General features: G+C 50.9%; 2 protein-coding genes across 5 annotated transcripts in view; one reads left to right on the top strand and one right to left on the bottom strand.

Moving 5' to 3' along the window:
* The window catches only part of DNAH7 (dynein axonemal heavy chain 7), a 159,998-nt gene extending 136,667 nt beyond the window's left edge, over nt 1-23,331 (top strand). The window contains exons 56-65 of the mRNA XM_084892142.1: nt 2,044-2,205; nt 3,774-3,974; nt 5,878-6,039; nt 9,107-9,292; nt 10,646-10,783; nt 13,672-13,902; nt 16,613-16,765; nt 18,057-18,234; nt 19,664-19,767; nt 22,925-23,331. Of these exons, the coding sequence (XP_084748268.1) occupies nt 2,044-2,205; nt 3,774-3,974; nt 5,878-6,039; nt 9,107-9,292; nt 10,646-10,783; nt 13,672-13,902; nt 16,613-16,765; nt 18,057-18,234; nt 19,664-19,767; nt 22,925-23,131 (1,722 nt within the window). The 3' untranslated portion in view covers nt 23,132-23,331. The remainder of the gene's footprint in view (nt 1-2,043; nt 2,206-3,773; nt 3,975-5,877; nt 6,040-9,106; nt 9,293-10,645; nt 10,784-13,671; nt 13,903-16,612; nt 16,766-18,056; nt 18,235-19,663; nt 19,768-22,924) is intronic.
* A 7-nt stretch (nt 23,332-23,338) lies between these two features.
* Nucleotides 23,339-26,802, bottom strand: part of SLC39A10 (solute carrier family 39 member 10) — a 90,442-nt gene continuing 86,978 nt past the window's right edge. For all 4 annotated transcript variants that reach the window (XM_084892138.1, XM_084892139.1, XM_084892140.1 and 1 more), the window contains exon 10: nt 23,339-26,016. In XM_084892138.1, the coding sequence (XP_084748264.1) occupies nt 25,858-26,016 (159 nt within the window). In that variant the 3' untranslated portion in view covers nt 23,339-25,857. The remainder of the gene's footprint in view (nt 26,017-26,802) is intronic.

Genomic DNA, 26,802 nt, shown 5'->3' with positions numbered 1-26,802 from the left:
CTTCTGGAAGCTCACGTGCTGGCTGGCTGGCATCCTCTCTCCCGGCCAGCTGAGGCGTTACTGCTTTGGTTGGCTGCACTCCTAGAGACCGGAGGACCGATGGGGGACCGAGCTCTCTCAGGTGGTTAAAGAAGCGCTGGGGGGGCTGGGGTGCTCAGGAGATGGGGTGCACAATGTACAGGGGTCCGCCTCCAGCAGGGCCTTTCCATGGCTTCTGAGCAGGTGCGGCCGATGTGGTGGGGTTCTTAGCACCGTAACCTGGCCTGGCCTCTGTAAGGCTATTCTTGCTGGAGCGAGGAGATGGGCGTGCGTGGGGATGCAGGAGGAGCTGGCTGAGGCGATGGGAGGCTGGGAGACCCTGGTGGGCAGGCCCGTGTGTGTGTATGTGTGTGTGTGTGTGTGTGTGTGTGAGACCCTGGTGGGCAGGCGTGTGTGTGTGTGTGTGTGTGTGTGTGTGTGCGCGCGGAAGGGTGGGGTGGGGGGGCAGCAGTGAGATGCATCATTCTAACTGGGCTCGCCCTCTGGGCAGCACGACCTTCCGGACTCTCCGGGCCTGCAAGCTCCTCTCCCGGCCCCTCCCTGCCTCACAGTGTGAATACCCTCCCCTGTCACAGCTCCATGTCCTGCTGCTCCCGCTGTCGCCACTCTTTCCAGAAATAGTGGTGTCGCCTCTGCTTGTCTGCTGCTCCTACCTGCTCACGTGGATGAGCCGTGGGCATCACAGAGCTCATGGCCCCACTCTCCTGTGGCTGCCCTGACCCAGGCCTCTCCGAAGCCTGTGCAGGCGACTGCTGCCCCAGAGGGAGCCCAGGGGGACCCAAAGCCCCAGTCCAGAGGCAGCAAGAGACAGAGAAGGGTGCAGCGGGAGCAGGGTGCAGCGGGAGCAGGGTGCAGTGGGAGCAGGGTGCACTGGAAGCAGGGTGCAGGGGGACAGGGTGCAGGGGGAGCAGGATGCAGGGGGATAGGGTGCAGGGGGAGCAGGTGCAGGTGAACAGGGTACAGCAGGAGCAGAGTGCAAGGGGACAGGGTGAAGGGAGACAGGGTGCAGGGGGACAGGGTGCAGGGGGACAGGGTGCAGCAGGAGTGAATTCCAGGCAAACATACCCACAGAATTCTTCACAGAAATGTTAAGCCTGGCCTCGTGTGGCTCAGTGGTTGAGCATCAACTTATGAACCAGGAGGTCACAGTTCAATTCCTGGTCGGGGCACATGCCCAGGTTGCAGACTCGATCCCCAGTGGGGGGTGTATAGGAAGCAGCCAATCAATGATTCTCTCTCATCATTGATGGTTCTCTCTTCCTTCCTCTCTTATTTTTTTTTTGGGGGGGGGGGCTTTAAAATGTGTATTAAGGGTTATTTTTTCCCCTCTGAATTTTATGCAGTAGCCAAATTAGTTAAAATATAATTATTTAAAGATTTGGACAAGTTCATCTGTCTATTCATTGTTTGTTTTTTTGTGTGTTTTTTTTTGTGTGTGTATTTTTGTGGTCTTTTTGGCTTTGGATTTTAGGAGTTGCTGCATAACAACCAAGCCTTTTCATTGCCTCCTCATGTTGTCTTTTTTTTTTTTTTCTTTAATATATTTTATTGATTCTTTACAGAGAGGAAGGGAGAGGGACAGAGAGTTAGAAACATTGATGAGAGAGAAACATTTATCAGCTGCCTCCTGCACACCCCCCACTGGGGATGTGCCTGAAGGTACTCGCCCTTGACCAGAATCAAACCTGGGATCCTTCAGTCCACAGGCCAACGCTCTACCCACTGAGCCAAACCAGTCAGGGCCCTCGTGTTAAGTTTTAATTTCCTTTTCTACCCTGAGCTCAGCAATCAGGGACCTACAGAATTTTTCATGTATTACCAGGAGCTGACTTGCTCTTTGCCTACGCGGTTATAGGGTTGGTATTCAGTGAGGCTGTTTTAGGGCCGCGTGTGTTCGGTCCTCTGAAGGATGCTCCATAACCCAGCAGTGACATGGCTCACGGTAGCGTTTCCCGTCCTAATGCCGTTTCTCCCCTTCCCCACCTGGCTTGTTCTCGCACACAGGGCTACGGGGGAGCAAGGCTCAGCTCGTTGTCCCTGGGCCAAGGCCAAGGGCCCATAGCGATGAGGATGTTAGAGAAAGCCGTCAAGGAGGGGACGTGGGTGGTTCTTCAGAACTGCCACCTGGCCACCTCTTGGATGCCGATGCTCGAGAAAGTTTGCGAGGTAAGAGGTGCCAGTTCATCTTCCTGGCTTGCGTTCCCTCGATATAATCAGCGCTGTAGGTACCATGGCAGCCATCCCTTCTGTCCTATAACTTGGAGGGTCGAGGGGGAGTAAGTGCTGGGCCACGGGGGTGGGGGTGGGGGGCTGGCCTCGGGAGCCGCAGGACCAAGAAGAGCGGACAGTCAGGCCTCGCTGAGTCCCTCCTCACAGGAGCCAGGCTCATGGGGGGGGAGGGGGGTGTGTGTGAGGTGGGGGCGCGGCCTGGAAGAGGCGGGCGATCCACAGGGCAGACAGAACCCGCCTGCTTTTCACAGCCCCGGGCTGAGCCCCCAGAGGCGGCTCTGTAGGTGACCTCCATGTGGCCCCCCTAGACTAACGCATGCCAGAATACAGCTTTTCTTTCATCCCTCCTCACCCATGTGGCTGGTGATCTGCCACCACGGGGCTAAGGCCAAAGGGCCTCCTCCCGCGCCCTCGGCACTGGTCCCGGACTCCCCTCTTTTCCAGAGAGTGCGCCCCTTGGTCCAGCCAGTAACAGAACAGAAAGGAAGCGTGTCCTCTCCTTACCCAGCCCCTCCTCACTCAGCCTCCCGCCTCGGCACTATGCAGCCCCCACTGACCGGCAGGCCCCGGGCGTCCCTCCTGACCTCCCCCCCCACCAACCCCCTCTTCGACTGGGTGCTCACATTGCTTTACTGAGGGAGGTTTGCAAATTTAAAACCAGACCCCATGCCCTGGCTGGCTTGGCTCAGTGGATGGAGCGTCGGCCTGTGGACTGAAGGGTCCTGGGTTGATTCCGGTCCAGGGCATGCGCCTTGGTTGCAGGCACATCTCCAGTAGGAGGTGTGTAAGAGGCAGCTGATCGATGTTTCTCTCTCATCGATGTTTCTGACTCTCTATCCCTCTCCCTTCCTCTCTGTAGAGAAATCAATAAAAATATATATAGATTTTTTTAAAACAGACCCCACCGACAGGACAAGGCAGCCAGAGCGGGGCCGAGTAGGAGAGGGAAGGGCCGTGGCCATCATCCCTGTTCCCGCAGCCTCAGGACAGGGCTGGGGTCCGCAGGCTGCAGGCTGCCTCGCCTCTGAAGCAAGTAGTTCCTAGTACTGTGCTGCCTGCTCTAGATCCATCCCTTCTCCCCCCTTCCGGAATGGTCTCCCCCCCGCGTGGTGTAACACGGACCTATCCGCAGTGCAGTGTGTGTCCTCAATACAAATAAATACAAATAAAACGGATTGTTCTCTACCTGGCTCCGAGGCAGAGAACCCTTCTGTCCATGTTGCATCAGCATCGAGAAAGTCACCGTCCTGGAGGATGGTGTGGCCCTCACCGCGGCCTGTTGTGACGGATGCGGCCCTCTGTCCGCCTCCCGGCCCCGCGTTTAACGGGGTCAGCCCGCTGTGCCGGGTGGGGGGGGGTGTGTCCGGTTTCCTTGACGGGGCTCTGTTTTGTTGATGCTTTCCCCCCTCTCAGCCCCACCCCCACCCCCCACCAGCCACGTGATCCAGAGAGTTCTCCTTGATCGATCTGACTTGTGCTTCCGTATCCGACTCCTGTTCCCGCAGGAGCTGAGCCCCGAGACCACTCACCCCGACTTCCGCATGTGGCTGACCAGCTACCCGTCCCCCAACTTCCCCGTGGCCGTCCTGCAGAACGGGGTGAAGATGACCAACGAGGCCCCCAAAGGTCTCCGGGCCAACATCATCCGCTCCTACCTCATGGACCCCATCTCGGACCCCGAGTTCTTCAACAGCTGCAAGAAGCTTGTGAGTGACCCCGAGTCTGGCTGCCCCCTCCCCGGGGGGGCGGGGGGGGCGGACGCCTGCGCCCAGGACAACCCCACCCTAACCCCATAACCGGCCTCCCTCCCGCACGCAGCGCCCTGGGCTTTGTCTACTGGTTACTGACTGTGCTGAAGTCAATCTTATTAACGTTTCATTTTAACTTTACTGCCGGCCCCGCTCCTGCTCAGCTGGGGTCTTGGGGGGGGGGGGGGGGCGTCCTTAATAACCAGCCTTCCATTCAGCCAGCCAGCGTTCCCAGCAGGGATCCGCGAGGTTGGAGCATCTTGTTTCAGGATATTAACCGGGCCATTAGCCGGCTGGAGCCCTATCTTTAAATTAAAATATAAAAACGTCTCCTCCGGGTGTGGCTTTGCCCCATGGATGGGGCTCATCAGCCTCGGGGCAGGTGGGGGCCGCCCGCCGCGCTCCTGATTAGAACCCCGCGTGTGTGTCCGCGGCCGTCCTTGTCTCCCGGGTCCCCGGAATTAAAAACGGAAGAGCCTCCTTAGAAGGCAGGCTGTGAACCCGGCCAGTTTCTGCCGTTAAAAATCTCACCATCTGGATGCCGGAATGTGTTTTAAGGCTGCATCAAGAGGAAACATTAAAGAATAAAGAAGTGCTTTCATTAAACTGGAGTCCTGGGTGCTAAAAAAGAGGCATGGGTGTCTGAAGCGAAGTCAGCCCTTCTCCCGGGCCTCTGAGACCCCGTCCGGCTAATTGTCGCGTTGACGGGCCCTGCAAGGCAGGTCACCCCGGGTCGGTGCACGCCAGCCGGTCAGAGCCTGTGTGCAAAACCGTCCTCCCTTCAGTCTGCATCAAAGGTCTCTCCAGGGCAGTGGTCTGCAAACTCATTAATCCACGGAGCCAAATATCAACAGCACAATGACTGACATTTCTTTTTAAGAGCCACATTTTTAAACTTAAACTTCTTCCAACGCCACTTCTTCAACATAGACTCGCCCAGGCCGTGGTATTTTGTGGAAGAGCCACACTCAAGGGGCCAAAGAGCCTCATGTGGCTCACGAGCCGCAGTTTGCCGACCACGGCTCCAGGGATATTCATGCGTGTTTGAAGTCAAGGCTGTGATGAACCACAGTCCAAAACAAAAGCCACGTCCCCTCAAATTCCACAGCAGCACATCGTAATCTTTTGGTTTTAATTTTTAATTTAAATTTTTTTTTTTTTTTGAAACGTGTTCAAACGCACAGGAAAGGTGCGAGGAGGAAAGTCGCACAAGGAGGGCCCCTCAGCCTGGTGCCCTCATGTGCCCCCTGGTCCACGTCCCATGCCGGGGCGGCAGGCGCGGGGCCCTCTGCCCAAGGCAACGCTTCACGACTGTCTGTCTGTCTGTCTGTCTGTCTGTCAGGGCAGGGGCGTGCTCTCACGCCGGCACAGGTGTTCGTCATGTAACGAGGGTGCCCTGTTGTCTGATACCCACGTGTTTTCCAAATGCATCAGCGATGCCCCTTACAGCCCTGGCCCTGCCCCACAGGGCTGGGCTGGGGCTCCTGTGTGTTTAGTTCCCCGTCTCTCTGCCTTCTTCAGTCTGAAACATGTCCTCAGCCTTCCTTTGATGGCACGACGTTTCTTCCTTTTTTAAAATATATTTTTATTGATTGCAGAGAGGAAGGGAGAGGGAAAGAGAGAGAGGAACATCCGTGAAAAGCAAGGATCATGGATGGGCCGCCTCCTGCTGGGGACCAAGACCGCAACCTGGACGTGGGCCCTGGACGGGGAATCGAACCCTGACCGCCTGGTTCATAGGTCCATGCTCAGCCGGGGAGCCAGTGGCAGGATGACATTGGCCTTCCTGAAGAACCGGTCTGAAGGTTGGTCAGTACGATGCAAAGGGAGAGGAGAGGAATGAGGTTCCTTCTCCTTCCAGGTGGAGTTCAAGAAGCTGCTCTACGGCCTCTGCTTCTTCCACGCTCTGGTGCAGGAGCGGCGGAAGTTCGGGCCCCTGGGCTGGAACATTCCTTACGAGTTCAACGAGACGGACCTGCGGATCAGCGTGCAGCAGCTGCACATGTTCCTGAACCAGTACGAGGTACCGGCGGGCCCGGCGGGCGGCTCTCTCCGCCCCTGGGGGTGTGTGAGCGGCCAGCAGGGAGCAGGGCTTCTGATGCAGTCCTGCTCCAGATGGGGGGGGGGGGGGGGGGAGAGACAGCAGGACCCTCCTGGCAGCTCAGTGAGCAGTGCTTCAGCAGGAGGCCGTGAGGGTGCCCGTCTGTCTGTTAGGGACTGTATTTTATCGTTGATGTTGACGCACACACACACTCGGGAATCTGAAAAGTGATTGTACTTGTTTTGAAAAAGATTTGAGAATATCATAAATTAGAAGCCAACTGGTCACGTCTGTTCTGGAACATGACTTCGTGTGTAGAGAAATGTCCTTGTGCCACAGAGGCGGGCACTTGAGACCTAAAGAATAAGGAGGAGGTTTTCAGGCACGTGCTATGAAGAAGCAACAATAAAATGGCAAATGCTGTGTGCGGATAGCAAACGATTATATTGTACATCTGCAACTACTATAATGGTAATCTCCACTGTATCTCAATTTTTTTTTTTAAATGCCCACCTGTGGAAAGGTTTGGCTAACTGTAGTGATTTGGAACCGTCCTGTGGCCCATGCTAATGGATTTGGGAGTTTATTGCATGGCTGTTGGTGTGGTTTTAAGAGAATATTTGCATTTTAGAACAAAAGGCCAGTTTCACATCAGATGAGTTGAATTGGGTGCCAGTTGTACCAAAGAACAGAGTCTCCTAATTTCCAACTCCCGACTCAGTGAATTCCCCTCTGTGGCCAATGCTGCCCGCTCTTCCCTGACGCCATTATTTCTCTTGAGGAGACTCTCTGAGTGGAATCGCTGGAATGCAGGAGTCATGCACTTGAACTTGTGACAGCTAACTAACGACAGGAAGGATATGTTAAACATAAAAATGACCCAAAGAATCATAAAGTAAAAGATTGCTGGGTTACAGGAGAAAATATTTTAAAACTTTGCCATATTAAAATGCCACAAACAAGTTAAACATCATCCAAATAAAAGACAAATGAAAATTGGATAAAATGTTTAAAATGTATCTGACAAAGGTGATTCGGTATCTTTATAAAGAGCTTTAAAAAATAGGAGGGGGGGGGGGGGAATGGATAATCATTCAGACTAGAAAAATGCCTAAAAGAACAGAGTAGGTAACTTAACAAAATAATAAATACAAATAGTAAACATTTTTTAAACGTCAATATAAAAAAATAAACTTAAAAACTACAAATAATGTCATCATTTGTCAATATATTTTCCTAAATGGCAGTGCTCAATTTTGTCGAGAGCACTAAGAAGTAGGATTCTCTCTGCTGCTGGGTGTACAAGTACTTGTGCTCCGTTTAAAAGAAATTGTGATACGAAAAGTTGATCCTGTTGCATGCATAAACTTTTAAAAATTCTGTACACAAGAGACTATAATAAAAAAGCAAGCTAACAGGAAAATATCTGTATAAATTTGATAAGTAAATGTCAATTTATAAAACAGCTTATACAAATCAAGTAAAACTATCAAAACTTTAATTGAAAAATGAGTGGTAGGCTCATTCGAAGAAGCACAAATGTTATTAAGCATATGAAAAAAATTATGAGCCTCACTAGTTTCTAGAGATGCAAATTATGACAATATTAATTATCTTTGGCTTATCAAATTACAAAAGATTTTCGAACTGAGTTTTACAACTGCTACAGCCTGTCAGAAGAGCAATTTGGTGACACTAACCACCTGCTTTTTATAAGCTCCTTTTCGGAAATCTAGACGACCGGATCCTTAGAAATGTGTATTTACTGGAAAAGGATTTGAAGCAGTAGATAATTAAGAGCAACTGAAGTGTTCAGTATTAGAGACAGTTATTAAAATAGTATTCTCAAAGAGTATTTTGTAAAATGGTACAAGATTCTCATGAGTTCATACAATATACAAGGTATATTGTATAGAGAGTGTGATTCAAATTGTCAAAATATATCTATAATAATAAAAGCGTAATATGCAAATTGACCAAATGACCAACAGCAGAACAACCGTCTGTCTGGAGGACGGTCCCGAAGACTACGCTTATGACACCCACTGGCGCCAGGCCAGCCAGGGCGGGTGTGATGCTATTGGTCAGGGGGCCTGGCAGCACCCCACAATCGCCCCCACAGAGGGAGGCCCAGGCCACCCTCTGTGAGCCATCAATGGGCGGGCAGGGGCTCCGCAATCCATCGCCCCACAGAGGGAGGCCCAGGCCACCAGCTGGTTGTGCCGTGGCAGGTGGGCGGGGCCTCCCTCTACAAGGTGATCAACATTTTCATATACATTTACTGATTTTTCTTTCATCTCTGACACTTGTATTATAGAGAAAGGGCAAATAGCAATATTAAAATATTTCCTCTAGTTAGCCGAAACCGGTTTGGCTCAGTGGTAGAGCGTCGGTCTGCGGACTGAAGGGTCCCAGGTTCGATTCCGGTCAAGGGCATGTACATTGGTTGCGGGCACATCCCCAGTGGAGGGTGTGCAAGAGGCAGCTGGTCGATGTTTCTCTCTCATCGACGTTTCTAGCTCTCTATCCCTCTCTCCTCCTCTCTGTAAAAAATCAATAAAATATATTAAAAAAATGAAAATAAAAAAAATAAAAAATAAATAAAATATTTCCTCTAGTTAATTCCCTTTCACTGTGCACCGGGCCACTGGTATGGCTATAAGAAGGAAATGAACACTGATTAATTATCTCTGAATGCCGCTGGATTTGTCTGCATGTCGCTCAGCTGCGAGAGCTTTCCAAGGATGGGCTTCTGGTCGTTTCACCGTGTGCCTGGAATTCACTGTGGGCCCTTAGCGCTGGGTGAGCAGTGAGTTCACGGCTACGAGAGGAGGTCTGTTCTCTGCACTCACTGCGTGGGGACAAACCAGAGGAGAGAGGACCGGGTGGGAGGGGCGGGGGAGACACGGTTAGCAGGGGAGGATGCAAAGGGGCACTGGGTTCACGCCAGCCTGCGGTAAGAGGTTTTGGTCAGGTGGACCGGCTAGGAGCACCATGCTGTGGACTGTGTGGCTGGTGACCGGCTGAGGACCTGAGCTCTTCCTTCCAGGAGCTGCCCTACGACGCCCTGCGGTACATGACGGGCGAGTGCAACTACGGCGGCCGGGTGACGGACGACTGGGACCGCCGCACGCTGCGCAGCGTCCTCAACAAGTTCTTCCGCACCGAGCTGGTGGAGGACCCGGGCTACAAGTTCGACTCGAGCGGCATCTATTTTGTGCCCCCTACCGGCGATGTAAGTGCCTACGTCTTTCTGGGAAAGGCAAGGCGGTAAACACGGAAGTGGTCTGAGATGGAGGAGGATTTTTCCAGAAGTCTTGTTTTCTGTTAAACCTTGTGTGAGCTCCCTTCGGTGTCATTAGGACAAAGCACCCCCTGGCGCAGACACGGGGGTCTCCTGCGGCGGTGGTGTGAGGGGAGCAGAAACGTCCCGAAGCCAAGAAGACTTCCGCGGTGACCTGAGGCTCCATTAGCGTGAATGCAGTCCTTTGAGTAAGAAGCCATTGTCCCCAGTTAAAAAGAGAACACACATGTAAGGAGGTAAAAGTAATCTATGTGTATAGAAGCCTAAGCGACCGTTACGGCTGGTCACTATGATGTGTACTGACCACCAGGGGGCAGATGCTCAACGCAGGAGCTGCCCCCTGGTGGTCAGTGCACTCCCACATCCAACCTCCTGTAGTAAACCAATCTCCTGCGGTCCCTCTCCCCGGCCGGCTGGCTGGCTGGCCAGCTGGCCAGCCCCAATGGTCCCAATGGGAACTGGTCAAGATGGCCCCAATCGCAGGCCAGGCCAAGGGACCTCATCTATGCACAAATTCGTGCACCGGGCCTCTAGTATGAACAATAAGAGTTAATATTTATGCCATGCTTACTTATTTACACAGCGGTTACAGGTCATGATCTCTCTGATTGACATTGGTATTACTAGTCTATCCCTGTCATTGATTGGGTGGATCAAATCAACATGGAGAATCATGGGTAACAAGCTCTCCAGTAATGGGGTGGCAAAGGACCCAAAGCATGGGTCCTTTCCACCCGTATTGAAAACCATCAATGAACAACCCTCCCCCTCCCCAATCAATATATATGTGTTTGTATATGATCATATGAACATCAAGAAATATATGGGATTTTGGTAGAAGTCCAAGTAAATAACTAGAAAATGTGAGTGCACCTGCATAAACACATATACAACGTTAATGATGGTGGTTATCTCGGGACAATAAATTGTCTGGTTATTTTCATTTTTCTGAACTTATCACAGTAGATTTATCATAGTAAGAGTACTGAGAAAAAGTCAGAGGAGAGCCTAAATAAATTTATGGTGATCAAAATTAAGAACAGTCACCAGCAAAATGCAGCACAGAAAGAGTTCTCTGGGAGAAGTGGCCCGGACATTCCTCTCTCTGTTTTAAAATTCAAACCTGGGCTGCTGAGGCAGGAAGAAAAGGGAAGCATTCGGTGTCTGCCCTCACAGGCTCAGCCACTCAGTACTCTGAATGTTGGAATCACCTCTTTTCAGTGGGAAGGCTCTGCAGGACGATTGCTTTCTAACCTCCCAACCCCCTGTGGTTCCTCTCCGCAGCACAAAAGCTACATCGATTACACGCAGACCCTGCCGCTGACCCCAGCACCGGAAATCTTTGGGATGAATGCCAACGCGGATATCACCAAAGATCAGTCCGAAACGCAGCAGCTCTTCGATAACATTCTCCTCACCCAGGTGTGTGACTGCGCAGCGCTGGCTCTCAGGCTGGACTGTGTGAGCCCGGCAGGGGCCCGCATACACAGTTCTGTCTGTGACGGTGGATGACCACGTTAAGGAAAAGAAAAATATGTACACGGGCCTTCAGCATGGGTTTAAGCAAAGTACACAAGTTGTATGGGGTGTTCTTCACCCATCTGTTAGGAGGTGTTGGCGTGACTTCCTTTGAGTCTCTCTGAGTATTGTCTGATAGCATTCTGCTGGTAGAATTCCACTTCCCCCCTTTTTTTTCTTTTCTTTTTTCATAAACCATGCCCAAATTCTCCTTGAGAAAAAAAAGAATCTCAAAGCTATTTGGAAAGCAGCTGATACCAGAATCCATCTAGAATTCTGCCTATTTTATTTTCTAGTCTCTTACTAGTTCACTAGCAACTTTTGAAATGACTTATTTTTTTTAATCAAATATTCCATAATGTGTAATCTAGCTTACATAGAAACAGTATCTTTCACATTGGCATTTTATCACATTATATAATATTTAAAGAATATAATTGTACCTGGCTGGCATGGCTCAGTGGTTGAACCCGGAGGTCGCGGTTTGATTCCTGGGTTGCGGGCTTGACCCCAGGATGGAGCACGAGGAGGCAGCCGATCAATGATTCTTCCTCATCATTGATGTTTCTGTTTCTCTCTCCTTCTACCTTCCTCTCTGACATCAATAAAAGTATAGATTAAAAAAAATAATGCAATTGCAATAGCAAGTACAAAGTGGGAAAATGAAGTTGAGGAGAAAAGCACAGTAACTCTTGGGAACTAAGCAGCGCCCCTGGTGAGAACATGGAGGTGAGGGCGGTCAGAGTTCACTGCCAAGGCACAGAGTTCGACACGGCCCGGGCATGAGCCCACACGTTCGAAGGGTCAACATCTAATCTCGCTCGTCTGTGAGGTTCTTCTCCTGTGCTGTTCTCCCTTCAGGTGCGCTCAGTTGGTGGTGGTGGTGGTTTTTCATTTTTGAAAGCACGTTAGTCCACATAGCAGGAGTTTCCTTAGAGACTGAATGACATTTTAAGAAGTTGAGGGGGATCACTTGCCAGAGTCGCATAGAACCGTGCACCGAGATTCCCGGTCAGGACACACACCCGGTTTTGGGCCAGGTCCCCAGTGAGGGGTGTGCAGGAGGCTTTCTCCCTCACCAACGTTTCTATCGCTTTTTCTCCCCCCCCCCCCCCTCTTTAAAAGGCGATAAAAACATATAAAAATGAGTTAAGGATGATTATTCAGTCCAGCAAATTGTTTCTCAAGATGAAGTCTATCTGACCTTTTTATTCGTGTGGAAGGGAATCTCTAGTGGTGATGGCGGTTAGTATGTCAGAGTGCTCACTGCCAGCACTGTCCTCGGTGCTTGCAAAATCCTGTGAAGTGGAAGCCCACTACTCACTTTTCACAGGAGTGAAACAGACACAGAGAGATTCAGTAGCTTACCCAGTACAAGTTCAAGTTCAAGCCAGGACTCAACGCCATGCAGTCTGACTCCCACCAGGTTGGCTCTAGAATCTGTGTTCTGATCCTCTATGCCAGTGTTTCCCAAACGTTTGACATATGTGTACCCCTTTTATAATTTTCGTAACGCTGAGGACCCCTCATACTTATGAGAACGTAGAATTAGGCGCAGCTAAGCACGGTGCAGTGCATATCCCCACCAAACTCCGGAGCAACGCATACCCCCACCAAACTCTTCCCGTACCGCTGGGGGTACGCGTACCACACTTTGGGAAGCACTGCTCTATGCTATACTGTCTTTCTGTTTCTAAAAATGTAGTAAGATTTGGATGACGTAACCAGAAATGATGGTGCAGGGGTGGGCGGGAGAGGAAGGAAGGAAGGAAGGAAGGAAGGAAGGAAGGAAGGAAGGAAGGAAGGAAGGAAGGAAATCAGATATTACTTTCCAAACATAGCACCCAATTATGTAATTTTGGATTGTGAGAAATAGGTAGACAGAAATGTTTGTGTTATTGAAATATTTTTCTTACATTTTTGAAGGGCTATTGGCCAGGGATTTGTTTTTTGTTTTTGTTTGTTTCCTTAGGTTTTTGTTTGTTTGTTTGCTTCTTTTTTGGTAGAAGCACAGCTCTTGTTAGAAAATAGGCATGTTTTGACCCTAGCTGGTTCGACTCAGTGGATAGAGTGTCGGCCTACAGACAGAAGGGTCCTGAGTTCGATTCCAGTCAAGGGCACATGCCTGGGTTGCAAGCTCGAACCCCAGTGGGGGGCATGCAGGAGGCAGCTGATCAATGATTCTCTCTCATCATTGATGTTTCTCTCTCTCTCTCCCTGTCCCTTCCTCTCTGAAATCAATGAAGAAATATGTTTAAAAAGACACCCTGGAGCTGCCCTTCCCCTTCCTTGTCTCCAGTGTGGTCACCTGCTTCAAGGGGAAAACCCTCTCCCTGCCCTGGGCCACCAGTGGGCAGCAGAGCTATGGGCAAATACATTGTGCAGCGAGCTTTCTCAAAGCAAGACCCCACTTCCTCCCGCTGCGTTTCAACACGCCCCCCCACCCGTGGCCACGCCACCGATGTAGATGCTTTTCCTCCCTCTCGGCAGCACCTGCTCCACCGCCACCAGGTGGCTCAGTGGGTAGCGCGCCCCCCTCCCCCAGGCCCTCTGCGCCTCTGCCCACTGGGCGTGTCCTCCTCCCTCCTGGCTAACTCTTGTCATCCCCCGAAACGGCCAGCCCATGCCTGTTACCATCGCTGCCGCCCACCTGGTGTGGAGGAGGATCGCCGATGGTGGCACAGCCGGGGGGGGGGGGGGGGGGGGGCGCCCCTGGCTCTCCCCTGGGTTCCCCAGCCCGGCCTCCACCTCCCTCCGCGGGCGCCTCCAGCTTACGGAGTGGGTTCTCCCAGTCTCGTTCCGCAGAAGCCGGCGCCAAGTCCTCCGAGGACGTGGTGAACGACGTTGCCGGTGACATTCTGGGGAAGCTGCCCAACAACTTCGACATTGAGGCCGCGATGAGGCGGTACCCGACCACGTACACCCAGAGCATGAACACCGTGCTGGTCCAGGAGATGGGCCGCTTCAACAAGCTGCTGCAGACCATCCGGGACTCGTGCGTCAACATTCAGAAGGCCATCAAGGTGAGGGAGGCGCCGGGAGCCCCCATGCCCGCACCCCGTTCCTGAACCTGCCCCTAAACGCTCCTGCTAGTGGCGGTCTTCATAGCAAACCTGCAGGGTTGGTCCCGGCTGGTGTGGCTCAGTGGGTAGGGCATCAGCCTGTGGACGGAAGGGTCCCGGGTTAGATTCCTGGTCAAGGGCACTTGCCCAGGTTGTCGGCTTGATCCCCAGTGGGGGTCATACAGGAGGCAGCCAATCAATGATTCTCTCTTACCGTTGATGTTTCTATCCCTCCCTCCCTCCCTCCCTCTCCCTTCCTCTCTGAAATCAATGCATATATCCACATGTGAAAAAGAGGAAGGAAGAGGAGTGTGGTGGGCTGGCTGTGGAGTGATCTCCCGGGCTGGCTGTGGAGTGATCTCCCGGGCTGGCTGTGGGGTGATCCCCCGGGCTGGCTGTGGAGTGATCCCCCGGGCTGGCTGTGGTGTCATCTCCCGGGCTGACTGTGGAGTGATCTCCCGGGCTGGCTGTGGAGTGATCCCCCGGGCTGGCTGTGGAGTGATCCCCCGGGCTGGCTGTGGAGTGATCCCCCGGGCTGGCTGTGGTGTCATCTCCCGGGCTGACTGTGGGGTGATCCCCCGGGCTGGCTGTGGTGTCATCTCCCGGGCTGACTGTGGAGTGATCTCCCGGGCTGGCTGTGGAGTGATCCCCCGGGCTGGCTGTGGAGTGATCCCCCGGGCTGGCTGTGGAGTGATCTCCCGGGCTGGCTGTGGAGTGATCCCCCGGGCTGGCTGTGGGGTGTCTGGACCGGGTCCTTCCATTTTCTCCCGCCTCCAGCGCCCGGGAGCCCGCAGGGAACCTCACATCCAGCAAACACCATCCCCTGGTTCCCATCTCACTGGTGTTGGTGCCAATAGTTGGAGCCTTAATTGCCGGGGTTCTTTCTCAGCCTTACAAAGGGCTCAGCGTTCTGGAGAAAGGGCCGCGCGTAGATGTCTAAGAAGGAGTCCGTGGGTGAAAGATACTTTTGAGAGGTATTGGGGGTCAGAGGAGCTTCAGCTGAAGGAGCTAGAAGGCTCTCCTCCTTGACCAAGGACCCTGTGCTTTTATTAAACACAATTTGTCCCAAGGCAAGGTGGAGATATACATTTCAAAGGGCACGCTACCAAAGGGTTTACAGAGATTGTCACTTTCCAGAATAGCCTACAGCTGTTAGGTATGTGGCCAACAGGAGGCAGTAACGTGCCCTGAGCGGTCTGGCAGTTAACCATCATCCTATTGAGGTTTGGGGGAAGTGCCCTTTAGCCGTTTCCAACAGGTAAACTCCCTGTGACTCCACCCAGCTGAGCTCCCCAAGCTTCACCAGCCTTTTGGTGAAACTTGTAATTACGGCATGCTGGAAGTGGTTCTCGGCAAGTGGGGCCACCATGACTCCCTGAGCCGAGCCCCCCACTCCGGGGACTTCTTCGCTCTCTCTCCAGGTTCCATTGGAGCCAGGGGGTGTGCAGTTTTGTGGGAGTAGCCCTAGGAGTCGGTTTTTAAAATCAGGTTTCAACCCTCTTTCTCCTCTGGACCCGCCTCCCCTCCTGGAGGCTGCCCAGGGCAGCGCCCTGAGTGTTTGGGGCGTCCCTGGATGGGTACCTGGCCGACCCACCTGAGGGCCGGGTTTCTCCTGACCAGGAAGCAGATTGCCAGTGGGTCCTATACTCCTTAGAACCAAACGGTGGACACCCGCAGCTAACGCTGCGTTTCATGTCCATTGCACGTGAATTAAAGTGTTTCCGTTAACATCTGGCGAGGTGGACATTTTTCATGGGGATACGTCAACGACTCTAGGACTTTACTTGTGATTAAAAGAAAAATACCTATCCTAAGAAACTAGAAACACCAATCAAAAAAGATATATGCACCCCTATGTTCATAGCAGCACAGTTTACAATAGCTAGGATTTGGAAACAGCTTAGGTGCCCGTCAGCAGATGATTGGATCAGAAAACTATGGTACCTCTACACCAGGGGTCCTCAAACTTTTTAAAGTGGGGGCCAGATCACGGTCCCTCAGAGAGCTGGAGGACCGGACTATATGAACTACTAATTCCTACTGTAACACCTCGGCTGCGCTCACTGCCCAAAAAACCTGGCGAGCCGGATCAGACTCCTCTGCGGGCCGCATGTGGCCCGCGGGCCGTAGTTTGAAGACCCCTGCTCTACACAATGGAATACTATGCTGCCATAAAAAAGAAGGAATTCTTATCATTTGCAGCAACCTGGATGGAATTGGAGAACATTATGCTGAGTGAAATAACCCAGTCAATGAAAGAAAAACACCACATGATCTCACTCATTTATGGATAATAAGGAACATTATGAACTGATGAACCAAAAGATAGATACAGAGACAGTAAAGCAATAAGCAAACTGTCAAATTACAGCGGGGAGGGGTGGGAGATCTGGGGGAGATAAGAGATCAACCGAAGGACTTGTATACATGCATATAAGTACAACCAATGGACACAAAACTCTGGGGAGGGAGGGCATGTATGGGGGGGGGGGGTAATGGTAAGATATGTACATATATAATATCTTAAAGAAAAATAAAAAATAAAAAAAGAAAATACCGTTCCTCTCTTTGTTTGCTGTATGACTCGCGCTTAGCTAATCACAGTTGTAAACAAAGGGTAACGGTGAAGAAGGCACGTGATCACGCTAACCAGACGCCCCCTGTGCTGCAGGGGCTGGTGGTGATGTCCACGGAGCTCGAAGAGGTGGTCAGCAGCATTCTGAACGTCAAGATCCCAGCGATGTGGATGGCCAAGTCATACCCGAGCCTCAAGCCGCTCGGCAGCTACGTGAACGACTTCCTGGCCAGACTGCGGTTCCTGCAGGTGAGCGCCCTCCCGCACACGTTCCGCCCCTCTGGCCTCCCCCTCTGTCTGTGCCCGCTCACCCCCGTCCTCCTGGGCCTTCCCTGCACACGTGGCCCCCGCTCCCTCTCCCATACGGTCAGCTGCTGCCTGGCTGCCTAGATCCCGGCCTGGACAGGGGGGTGTCTGAACGCTGGGGTAAGAGCAGGTTCCTGTTCTGTGAGCTCAGATGTCCACGTCACAGACGGGGGAGAGAGGAAGAGGTGGTTATGCTGATCTTTCCTTCCACATTCAGCTTCAAATTAGGTGCCTAGAGCAGAGCAGCTGAGAAGGAGGCTAGGTGAAAGCGAGCCCCTGCCAACAGCGGTGTTGTGCTGTGTTCTTTTTCTTTCTTTTTTTTTTTTTTAACGGCATTTTTTTACAGAGAGGAAGGGAGAAGAATAGAGAGTTAGAAACATGGATGAGAAACATCGATCAGCCGCCTCCTGCACACCCCCTACTGGGGATGTGCCCACAACCAAGGTACATGCCCTTGACCGGAATCGAACCTGGGACCCTTGAGTCCGCAGGCCAATGCTCTATCCATTGAGCCACACCGGTTAGGGCTGCCCTGTTCTTCTTAACAGCAATAGTCACCCGCAGCAGTAACGAGTGTCCCAGACCCGGTATGGGACGCATAAGAGGACGGCCCGTCTGCGGGGACAGGGGACTGACTCCCCTGACACAGCTGGCCGCCGGCTAGCGCCGAAACCGAGGAAGAGAGGCTGTCCTGGAGAGATGAAGGCTCTGCCTTGGCCTCTGACGGGGAAATCCTCCGGTTTCTGCCGTCAGACTGCCCTCGGTCATTCCGCACGAAGCTAAAGTCACTGTGCAGCGCGCTTCTGGCGATACATAGCCAGACTGTCCGGGCGTCTGCATTCGTACAGACCCTGAGCTCTCCCCCGACCTGGCTTTCTGGGAATGACTGTGGACTTGGTTGGATTTGGGGGAAGGAGGTGGGAAAACTTCCAAAGGAGCAGTGTGCTGGCTACGCACGACCAGAGAGAGAACAGGAGGAAAAGCAGGACCATCAGCATGACCTCCTCCCCTTCTACGCAGCTAGCCACTGCGGTGCTCGGTGGCCACAGTGTCCAGTCACCTGGGCTGGGTGGGTGTAAGACTGAAGTCAGAACAAAGCACAGAAGCAGCTCCCTCCTTTTAAAGCCCTCAGAGTGCGGCTTTATACCCCTCGGGCGTTAGTCTCCCTAAAAGGTAACGGAGGGAGTGTGGGGGGCACATTTTGAACGTGGCCGGCCTGTGCTCTGTCCCCCAGCAATGGTACGAGGTGGGCCCCCCTCCGTCCTTTTGGCTCTCCGGCTTCTTCTTCACGCAAGCCTTCCTGACGGGCGCCCAGCAAAACTTCGCCCGCAAATACACCATCCCCATCGACCTGCTGGGGTTCGACTACGAGGTGCTGGAGGACAAAGAGTACAAGGTCCCTCCGGAGGACGGTAAGCACAGCGGCCGCGCCCTGCTCCCTTCGCTGGGCGCTCAGCCCTCTCGGTGGTTACGTACGCCCCTCGCCTCGAAGTGACCGAGGAAAGAAATTGTGGGGAGAGAGGGGATATGATAAAGCAGATGGAGATAAAGGGACTCTGAAGGAAGAGTCTGTGTCCTGTGTACTGCTTTAGTGATGTCTAATAAAAAGTAGGGAGGAAGCTGAAACCGGTTTGGCTCAGTGGATAGAGCGTTGGCCTGCGTGCGGACTGAAAGCTCCCAGGTTCGATTCCGGTCAAGGGCATGTACCTTGGTTGCGGGCATATCCCCAGTAGGGGATGTGCAGGAGGCAGCTGATCAATGTTCCTCTCTCGTCGATGTTTCTAACTCTCTATCCCTCTCCCTTCTTCTCTATAAGAAATCAATAAAATATATTTTTAAAAAATATTGATTGATTGCAGAGATTAAGTGGGAGTGAGTTTGAAAGAGAGAGAGAGAGAGAGAGAGAGAGAGAGAGAGAGAGAGAGAGAGAGAATATCATCAATGATGAGAGAGAATCATTGATCGGCTGCCTCCTGCATGCCCCACACTGGGGATTGAACCTGCAACCCGGGCCTATGCCCTGATGGGGAATCGAACCGTGACCTCCTCGTGCACATTCAACCCCTGAGATGCCTGGCTGGCTGGAGTGGTTTTCATACGCTACTTCACAGGCTGGCACTGACTGGCTGACTTGACTCTAAGGTCTCCAGGAGGTAGACAGAGAAGGCATCGTTGTTTTACAAATGCCTCCAGATCTTCTCTGGCCGACAGAACTGGTCTGAAGTTAAAGGAATGGCTCAGGTCACCAGCACCGCAGGAACTGAGGCTGAGTGTGAACTCCGCCCTGCTTCGCTGTGGCCCTGCAGGTGTGACCCATGCCCACAGGGCAGGAGGCCACGGCATTCCCCTGAGTCCCTAACGTCTGCTCCGGGGAGTTCATCCTTTGTCCTTGGTGTGAGATTGGCTCTAAAAGGGATGAGAAAGTTGACTCTCTGGACATGAGGGATCTGTGGGGTGGGGGTGGGGGAGCATTGGTGCGCATGCCCAGAAGCCACCGGGTTCCGACAGCATTGAGTAACTTCTGCAGATTTCCTGGCTGCTGACATGGGTCAATTAAATATACAAATCTGATTGTGTGCACACAGATTAATTTAGAACTGCTTTGCTCTGTTGTCCCCACGTTTAGTTATACCAGGGAATTAGCTGCCTAGGCAAATTGTAGATATTCTTGAAATACGGATCTGAAGGCCAAACGCTGAGAACTCTGTGTTTTGTGTTAGCACAAGCTCTGGCTGCTGACCTGGGATAACTCGCATAGTGTTCACAGTAGGAATTTCAGATTCAGAGCTCAGTTTGCATATTTAAAGTGTTTGTATTAACACCTGCTTCTTTTTCATTTAGGTGTCTTAGTTTATGGATTATTTTTGGATGGCGCTTCCTGGAATAGAAAGATAAAGAAACTTGCAGAATCACTTCCCAAAATTCTTTATGATACAGTGCCTGTGGTTAGTATTTCCCAAGGGTATATGTGTGGGTGGCTATTTTATACACATGTGTGTGCATGCGCATGCACAAACACACACACACAGTCAACTCATTAGAATAATCATGTTTCATAAATTTTTAAAAATTGATTTCTAGAGAGGAAGGGAGGGAGAGAAACATCGATTGGCTACCTCCCTCATGCGCCCCAACTAGGGATCAAACCAGAATCCTGGCCATGTGGCCTGACCAGGAATTGAACTGGTGACCCTTCGGTGTTGCTGCCAACATTGAATTAGTGGACGCTGAACCACTGCTCCCAGGAGAAATGCTGACTGATCAATACATAACCTTGTTTTATTTGTATTTCTGTCTACAGGCACTTTCTCTATATATAAAAGCCTAATATGCAAATTGTCCCCTCAGGAGACTGGGAGTTCCATAGCTCGTTATGACATGTGCTGACCACCAGGGGGCGGTGCAGAATGAAGGGAGGCCCCAGCCTGCTGTAAGCAGCCAGCAGCCAGCAGGCAGCAGCTAGGGGAGGGAGACCCTGGCCAGCAGTAGGAAGGCCCTGATCGGCCCTGACCACCAGCCAGGCCTAGGGACCCCACCTGTGCTAGAATCTCGTGCACCAGGCCTCTAGTATTTAATAATATTGTTGACCATGACCATTGAACTCACGAACTTGAGTGCTGTAGCTTGTGTCTGAATAAAGCTGACAGGACTTTCCCCATAAGGCACGCCACAGCCTGCGTGCAAGTCATAGCCCGTGTGTACGTCATAGCCTGCGTGCATGTAGGAACACCAGACAACCCCGTAGCATGACGCTCATGGGTCCCTTCAAACAGGAATATCGCCACTAACAACTACAAAGATCCACAGAAATGTTTCAAGCTGGTCACTAAGTAAACCATCAAAGGATAGGTGTTTAGCTGTGAGATGAAACAAGAGTCGATAAAGATCCTGTGGGCAGAGCCAGATCCAGAATGAGACCTGAACGGGCAGTCACAGGGCAGGTGTGAAATGTTCCTTCCCTTCACATGGAAACGCTTAAGTGGTGGCAGGTGCTAGATGGTGCTTATCCGGGGCCCCGCCTTGCCGGCTGCTCTGCGCATGTGCACACAGGACCAGGAGGATGCAGAGTGCTGATGTCAGCATGACGAACACACGTTAGTGCTCAGCAAGTGTGCAAGTACAGAGCCCAGGAGTGGTGAGGATCAACTGCATGTATGGACTCACCGACACACGCACACGTTTTATTATGTAATTTTTTCCTGCCATAATCCTTGACCTAAAAATGTGAACTATCTGACATCCCAAAGTATGTTTTCCAGGCATCCGTTCAGCATGGGCAGACCAAACCATGTAAATTATGAGTTCCCACCTGTCACTGCGTCAGGGAAAATGGCTGGATGTTCACTCAGGTGGAGGGTGACACGGCGCTGACACAGCGGCTGGGTTTCGTGAATGGCTTGTGGGAAAAGGGAGCAGCCCAGGCAGGCAGCAGCCCTTCCACGCAGCCCGGACAGGTAGAGGGGGACCAGCCGGCAGGCAGCTGCAGGGAACCTGCCACGACACAGAGGCCCGGGGGGCAGAGGGAGTTCCAGAGTGAGGTCCGAGCCGGAAGTCACAGGGCGGTGTGCAATGTCAGGACTGGACTGGTATCGGACTTTTCTTCCCCTTTCACATGGAAACGCTGACGTAGTTGCAGTGACTTAGGAGAAGGAATTTTAAGTGGATGATTCTCCCAAATATGAAATTACTTAGTGAGAAAAATTCTCATTAAGAAAATCCACTCTTGCCTGGCTGGTTTGGCTTGGTGGATAGAGCGCCGGCCCGTGGACCGAAGGGTCCTGGGTTTGATTCCGGTCAAGGGCACGTACCTTGGTTGCGGGCTCCTCCCAGCCCGGGGCTTGGCCTGGGTGCATGCAGGAGGCAACCAATCCATTTGTTTCTCTCACATTGATCTTTCTCTCTGTCTTGCCTATTCTCCCTAAAAGATCAATGAAAAAATATCCCCAGGAGAGGATTAACAACAACAACAACACTCCCCCACCCCCACCCCCACCCCCAGATAATCCACCTTTGGGTGAAATGAAACCCATCCAACTTGAGTGGCATAAGTCCTTATACTTCACTGCGTCTGAAACACTGTTGTGTGAATCCTCCTCATAAGAATCTGGATTCCAGTTACGTGGGGGCAAAGACTAGCATCCTTATTAGCTCCTTCCTACAGCTTATATTTTGACCTGAGAAACCTAAGAGAACTAGGGATAACGGGGTCAAGCTTTACCACCTCAGAGGATCGCTGCTATTACCACCACAGAGAAATGAATGCAAATAAGTCCTAACACGTGTTTCATCTTTATGGCCAGTTGGTTCTGTGTCCATATCCAGAGGTCAGCTGGCCTGTCCTGTTGTTGAGGTTGGGGAGGTTCAGCCGCACTTACATTCTATAACATGGCTGGCTCTAAAGATAACGTGGGTGCATTGCACCTGCATGACATACACACCAGCGACCTTAAAACAGCACACCCCCCCCCCCCATGCTCTGGGGTTCAGTGGGTGGAAGAGCCATCCTGGGCACCACAGGGTCCCGGGTGTGAGTCCTCGCCAGACCACATGCCCAGGCTGAGAGTTTGATCCCCTGGTCGGGGTGCACGTGGTAGGCAACAGATAGATATTTCTCTAAAACCAATTAAAAAAAGATGTCCTCTCTTGAGGATTAAAAATAATAAAAAGATATTTCCCTAAAACGGGGAAGTGACCTGGTCCCACCATCATTGATAAGAATCCTCCCCGACGGTCTCGGGATGGGACTTTATGAGTAAGGCAGCATGATTCTGCGTACCAATGGTGGCGGCTTCCTCTCTGTAAGGTATACCTGACCTGTGTGTAAGCACCAAAAGTCCTCTCCAGGTCAGTACGGTGGAGAGGGGAGGAAGAGTTAGCGAGCTTTTTGACAGCAGAGGTGGAAATGACCACGGGTTTTTTCTAACTGAGCTTCTAAACTGGTTCTGATAGCTCTGGGGGCTCTGGAACCACACTGGGCCACGGCAGTGCTGCTGACAAAGGAGCTCCTTGGGCCACCGAAGTTTGCAGACTTAGCTGACTCTCACTACTGTGCTCACGTTCCAATTCAGCAGCCCTCACTCAGGTGTCCGCTCTTCCTTCCAGCTGTGGCTGAAGCCCTGCAAGAGGGCCGACATCCCCAAGCGACCAAGCTACGTGGCTCCGCTGTACAAGACCAGCGAGCGGAGGGGGACGCTGTCCACCACGGGCCATTCCACCAACTTCGTGATCGCCATGACGCTGCCCTCCGACCACCCGAAGGAGCACTGGATCGGGCGCGGCGTGGCCCTGCTGTGCCAGCTCAGTGTCTAGCGGCCAGGCGCCCGTCCGTCCCGCTCCCCTCTCGTCACACGATTGAGTAGAAAATAGATTTTCCTTTTTAAACAACCTAATTAGTGGAAGTCAATCTGTCTAAAGTTACACTTAATTATAAACTTATTAATGTGCAAATGCAGCCCTTATTTACAATGAATGTCCTCAAATAAAGATTAGACTAGAGACGGCACACTGGCATCTTGATCTTTTTGAATGTCTTTATTTTGGGAGTTCCACAGGCAGTAGGAACATACATAAAATGACACACCACTGTTGACAATGAAAAAAAACAGCATTTGATCACTTTAGCTTTATAAATTTTAAAAAAATGATTCAGTTATAACAACAACAACAAAAAGTTTAGATATTTTAGCAAGTATCACCTTGCAGGACCATCATCACATTTAAGCCACTGACTTACTGCTAACTTCACACCGCACTAGTCACTGGAGGACTTCTAAGCATAATCACAGCGGATCGAATGCAATGTGGTGTACACCGAATTTCATACAGATGTCACACGGTGACAGCATTGTACGGTAATAGCAATGACCTCCAACACACTCCTTAAAGCAGGCTGGCCACGCTCAATGGAATGTTGGAGCCAAACAGAAATGTAGTGGAATTCAGATTGTCTGTAAGACTTGAAATTCTGCATCAGAATGACGTGAGAACTAAACACTGGTGGAACCCTAACAAAATACTAGCAGCCATGGTCCCAAGCCTCCTAAAAGATCTAGCAAATAAAGATAACACCGTGTTTGAGAGAACATAAAACTTCATGTACTTCAGCATGGCCTATTTGCTTTACATCGGATGCTTCCGACAGGAGCACACTGCAGCTGCTGCTCTCCATAAAGGTTTTTTTGAGATAAGCAGATCTAACAATGCTGGAAGGCAGAAGCTGCCCGGGTAGACACCCAGCAACGAACTATACACTTGGCTTGGTTCAGAAAGCAAGGAACGTGAGTCCCTTGAACTTGGCAGTACTAAATAAAATATCAGCACCTTTTAGCTCAGTTGCTTGCAGGGTGAAGCAATGAGATGAGGATTCCTAATCGGCACCCACTGCTGAAATAACCCATGCAGAGAACTCCACCTCATACGGGAGACCAGGGGCAAAGCCAGATGCAACGGCACAGTCGGGCACCCCGTAAGAAACCACACCCAGCTCCCTGCTCGCAGCAGAAAGAAGGAACACTGCAGCCCTCCACTGACACGGGGGCGTGCTGCCCTCACAGTTCTGGTTTCTGTTGTGGAGTCCAGGAGGAAAGGAACCGGGGAAAGGAGGAGGACTGAGTGAAAGTATCCTAATGGAATGGAAAGAGTTTGGCTCTTCAGTATTGAGCAGGAAGATGTTTAGAGCAGCTACACGTAGCCAAGCAGATTAAAAGGAAGCTGCCTGCCCAGCGTTAAGCAGAGCTGAACTGGTGGAAATGCAGCCAGGTGGCACAGGGTGGGAACAGAAAGCTCCATGCATTTGTGCCACAAATGATTAGGTCAGATTCAGAGTAAACACAGCTGGCACTTCTCACAAATTGGTCACAATTAATGGTAGGAGAACAGGGCACCTACAGAAGAGACTAATCCCTATCAGGCACCAACAGCACATCTTGGCACAAAATGATCAAGTGACTTTAGCTCAGTAATTTAAGTAGATCTTCCCAGTCACGTGGTACTATGATAGCCCAGTACCACTGGGATCACCATCTTTTGTTTTGTTCCTCTACCACTCGGTGTACTGTCATGGACATGGTACATTTGAATTTACTGTCAGCGACAGCCTGGTCCCAGCGCCATCTGGTAAAGCGATACATACATTTAGAACTTAAATTTCCCAAATAACTAGCTAGTACTGTTAAAGCAGGAAAATTGAATATTTAGACCATGTTTGGATTCTTCACTTCTCTGAAATTTTCTAGAGGATTACAATTTTAATTATAAAAAAACATTTTACCACATGCTCCGACCACCTACCCCACCCAAACCTCCCCCCAAAAAAACCCAAAATTAAAAAAACAAAAACACCCAAATACCAAGTATAATATTAATACAAAGAACCATTATGAATCTTCCATTAAACTGAAGCTCACACAAACATACAATCACACATTTCAGTAGTTTAGGCTGGGAGTTTAAACACTGTAAATATATACAAAAATAGTAACTCTAGATTCAAGAATAAGGACTTTTCCCAATGCTAAATCCACACCTTACTGCAGCCTGAGCTCTCCTCTGGGCCCTAGAATCTACATATTCAATCTCAAAGTCAAGTTGATCCCTGTTACCACATGTATATATATATATATGTAGCTGAATTAAAGGACACTACAAGTCATTTTTAGCACAAAGAAAAGTCTGTTCAAAGTCCATTTAAAGTATTTTAAAGTTTAAGTGATTTTTTTTGGTTCAATTTCTATTTCTGCATAGCCACAGAAGTTTCTACTAATAAAGAGACTACTTTAGTGTTTTATATGATTACTTTTTGCAAGTCTTAATCCTACATCAATGATGTTTCATGGAGTCCCATATTCTCCTTTCTATACGACAAGCTTTACATTTTGTAAAAAGACAGTACAGAGCACCAGTCTCGGGAGTCAGCTCAAACCTCGGAACGTGTAAGCGGTGCAAGCCAGTGTCCTTTCCTGGAGCGATGGCACGCAGTCCAGGGACAGATGCCAGGCTGCACAGTAGCCTCCTTGTAACCACGTGATCCCGGATTGTCAGAACTGGAAGTCAAACACTATTTTGTCCTCGTAGAGGGCGATCACCAGCATGATGGCAAATCCAAACAGCATCCCCAAATTCTGCAGCACGAACTGGCCCACCGGGCAGAAGCCATGCTCTTCATTGTCACCGTCGCCATGCAACATTTCCGGGAGCTGAGCAGAAACATGGGTGTTTACCAGCGATTTTGTACAGTCATCTGCTCAAATACTTTTTTATTTTCTCACTTAAGAACACTAATGACTGAAGCATAGCTACAGATAAAATAATTATTTTATTGAACACAATGCTAACTATAACGTATTCTCATCAGACTTGGAGTGACTGGCAAGAGGCAGAGTGCTCCTGAGGGTGAGGTGGAGACAGGGTTCAGCCAGGAAAGCTGGAGGCGGGAGAAAATGGAAATGCTCAGGAGGATGGAGCACCATGAAGGTGCTTTTACACAGAATCAGACGGAAAACCACGTAAAGGATGGAAGCACACCAGCGGCATGGCCTAACCGCTGAAGGGTCCCGGAAGACGGAAGATCACACTAGCTGGTGTGCTGACAGAGTGCTGTGGACAGGGCAGGGCAGAAGTAGGGAGGACAGTTGGAAAGAGAAGGTGGTGGTGGCCTGAGAGAGAGAGAGAGAGAGAGAGAGAGAGAGAGAGAGAGAGAGAACAATAGAGCAGAGGAGGCAGACAGAGCCCTCGGGCCATAGGTGGAAATAAGGGAAGTTACTTAAATTCCTTGGGATATAATTTTCTGCAAGACTGGCTCACCTAAGGAGTATAGCATTTCTTTCTTGTTTGCCATTTTCTTAACATTAAAGCACTTTCATCCCCATATTACACAGCCTTCAAAGCAGTGTCATAATCCTGTAATTCTATCTCTAGATACTACTGATTACTTTGAAGAGTAACATCCTTTGGTCAAAACCTTCAACATCTCAACTGGTTTG

The sequence above is a fragment of the Pipistrellus hanaki genome, assembly GCF_964339955.1.
Source record: "Pipistrellus hanaki genome assembly, chromosome: 8".
NCBI classification, from domain to species: Eukaryota; Metazoa; Chordata; class Mammalia; order Chiroptera; family Vespertilionidae; genus Pipistrellus; species Pipistrellus hanaki.
The sequence above is the reverse complement of the archived record's forward strand: the minus strand, read 5'-3'. Positions and strand labels throughout refer to the sequence as shown.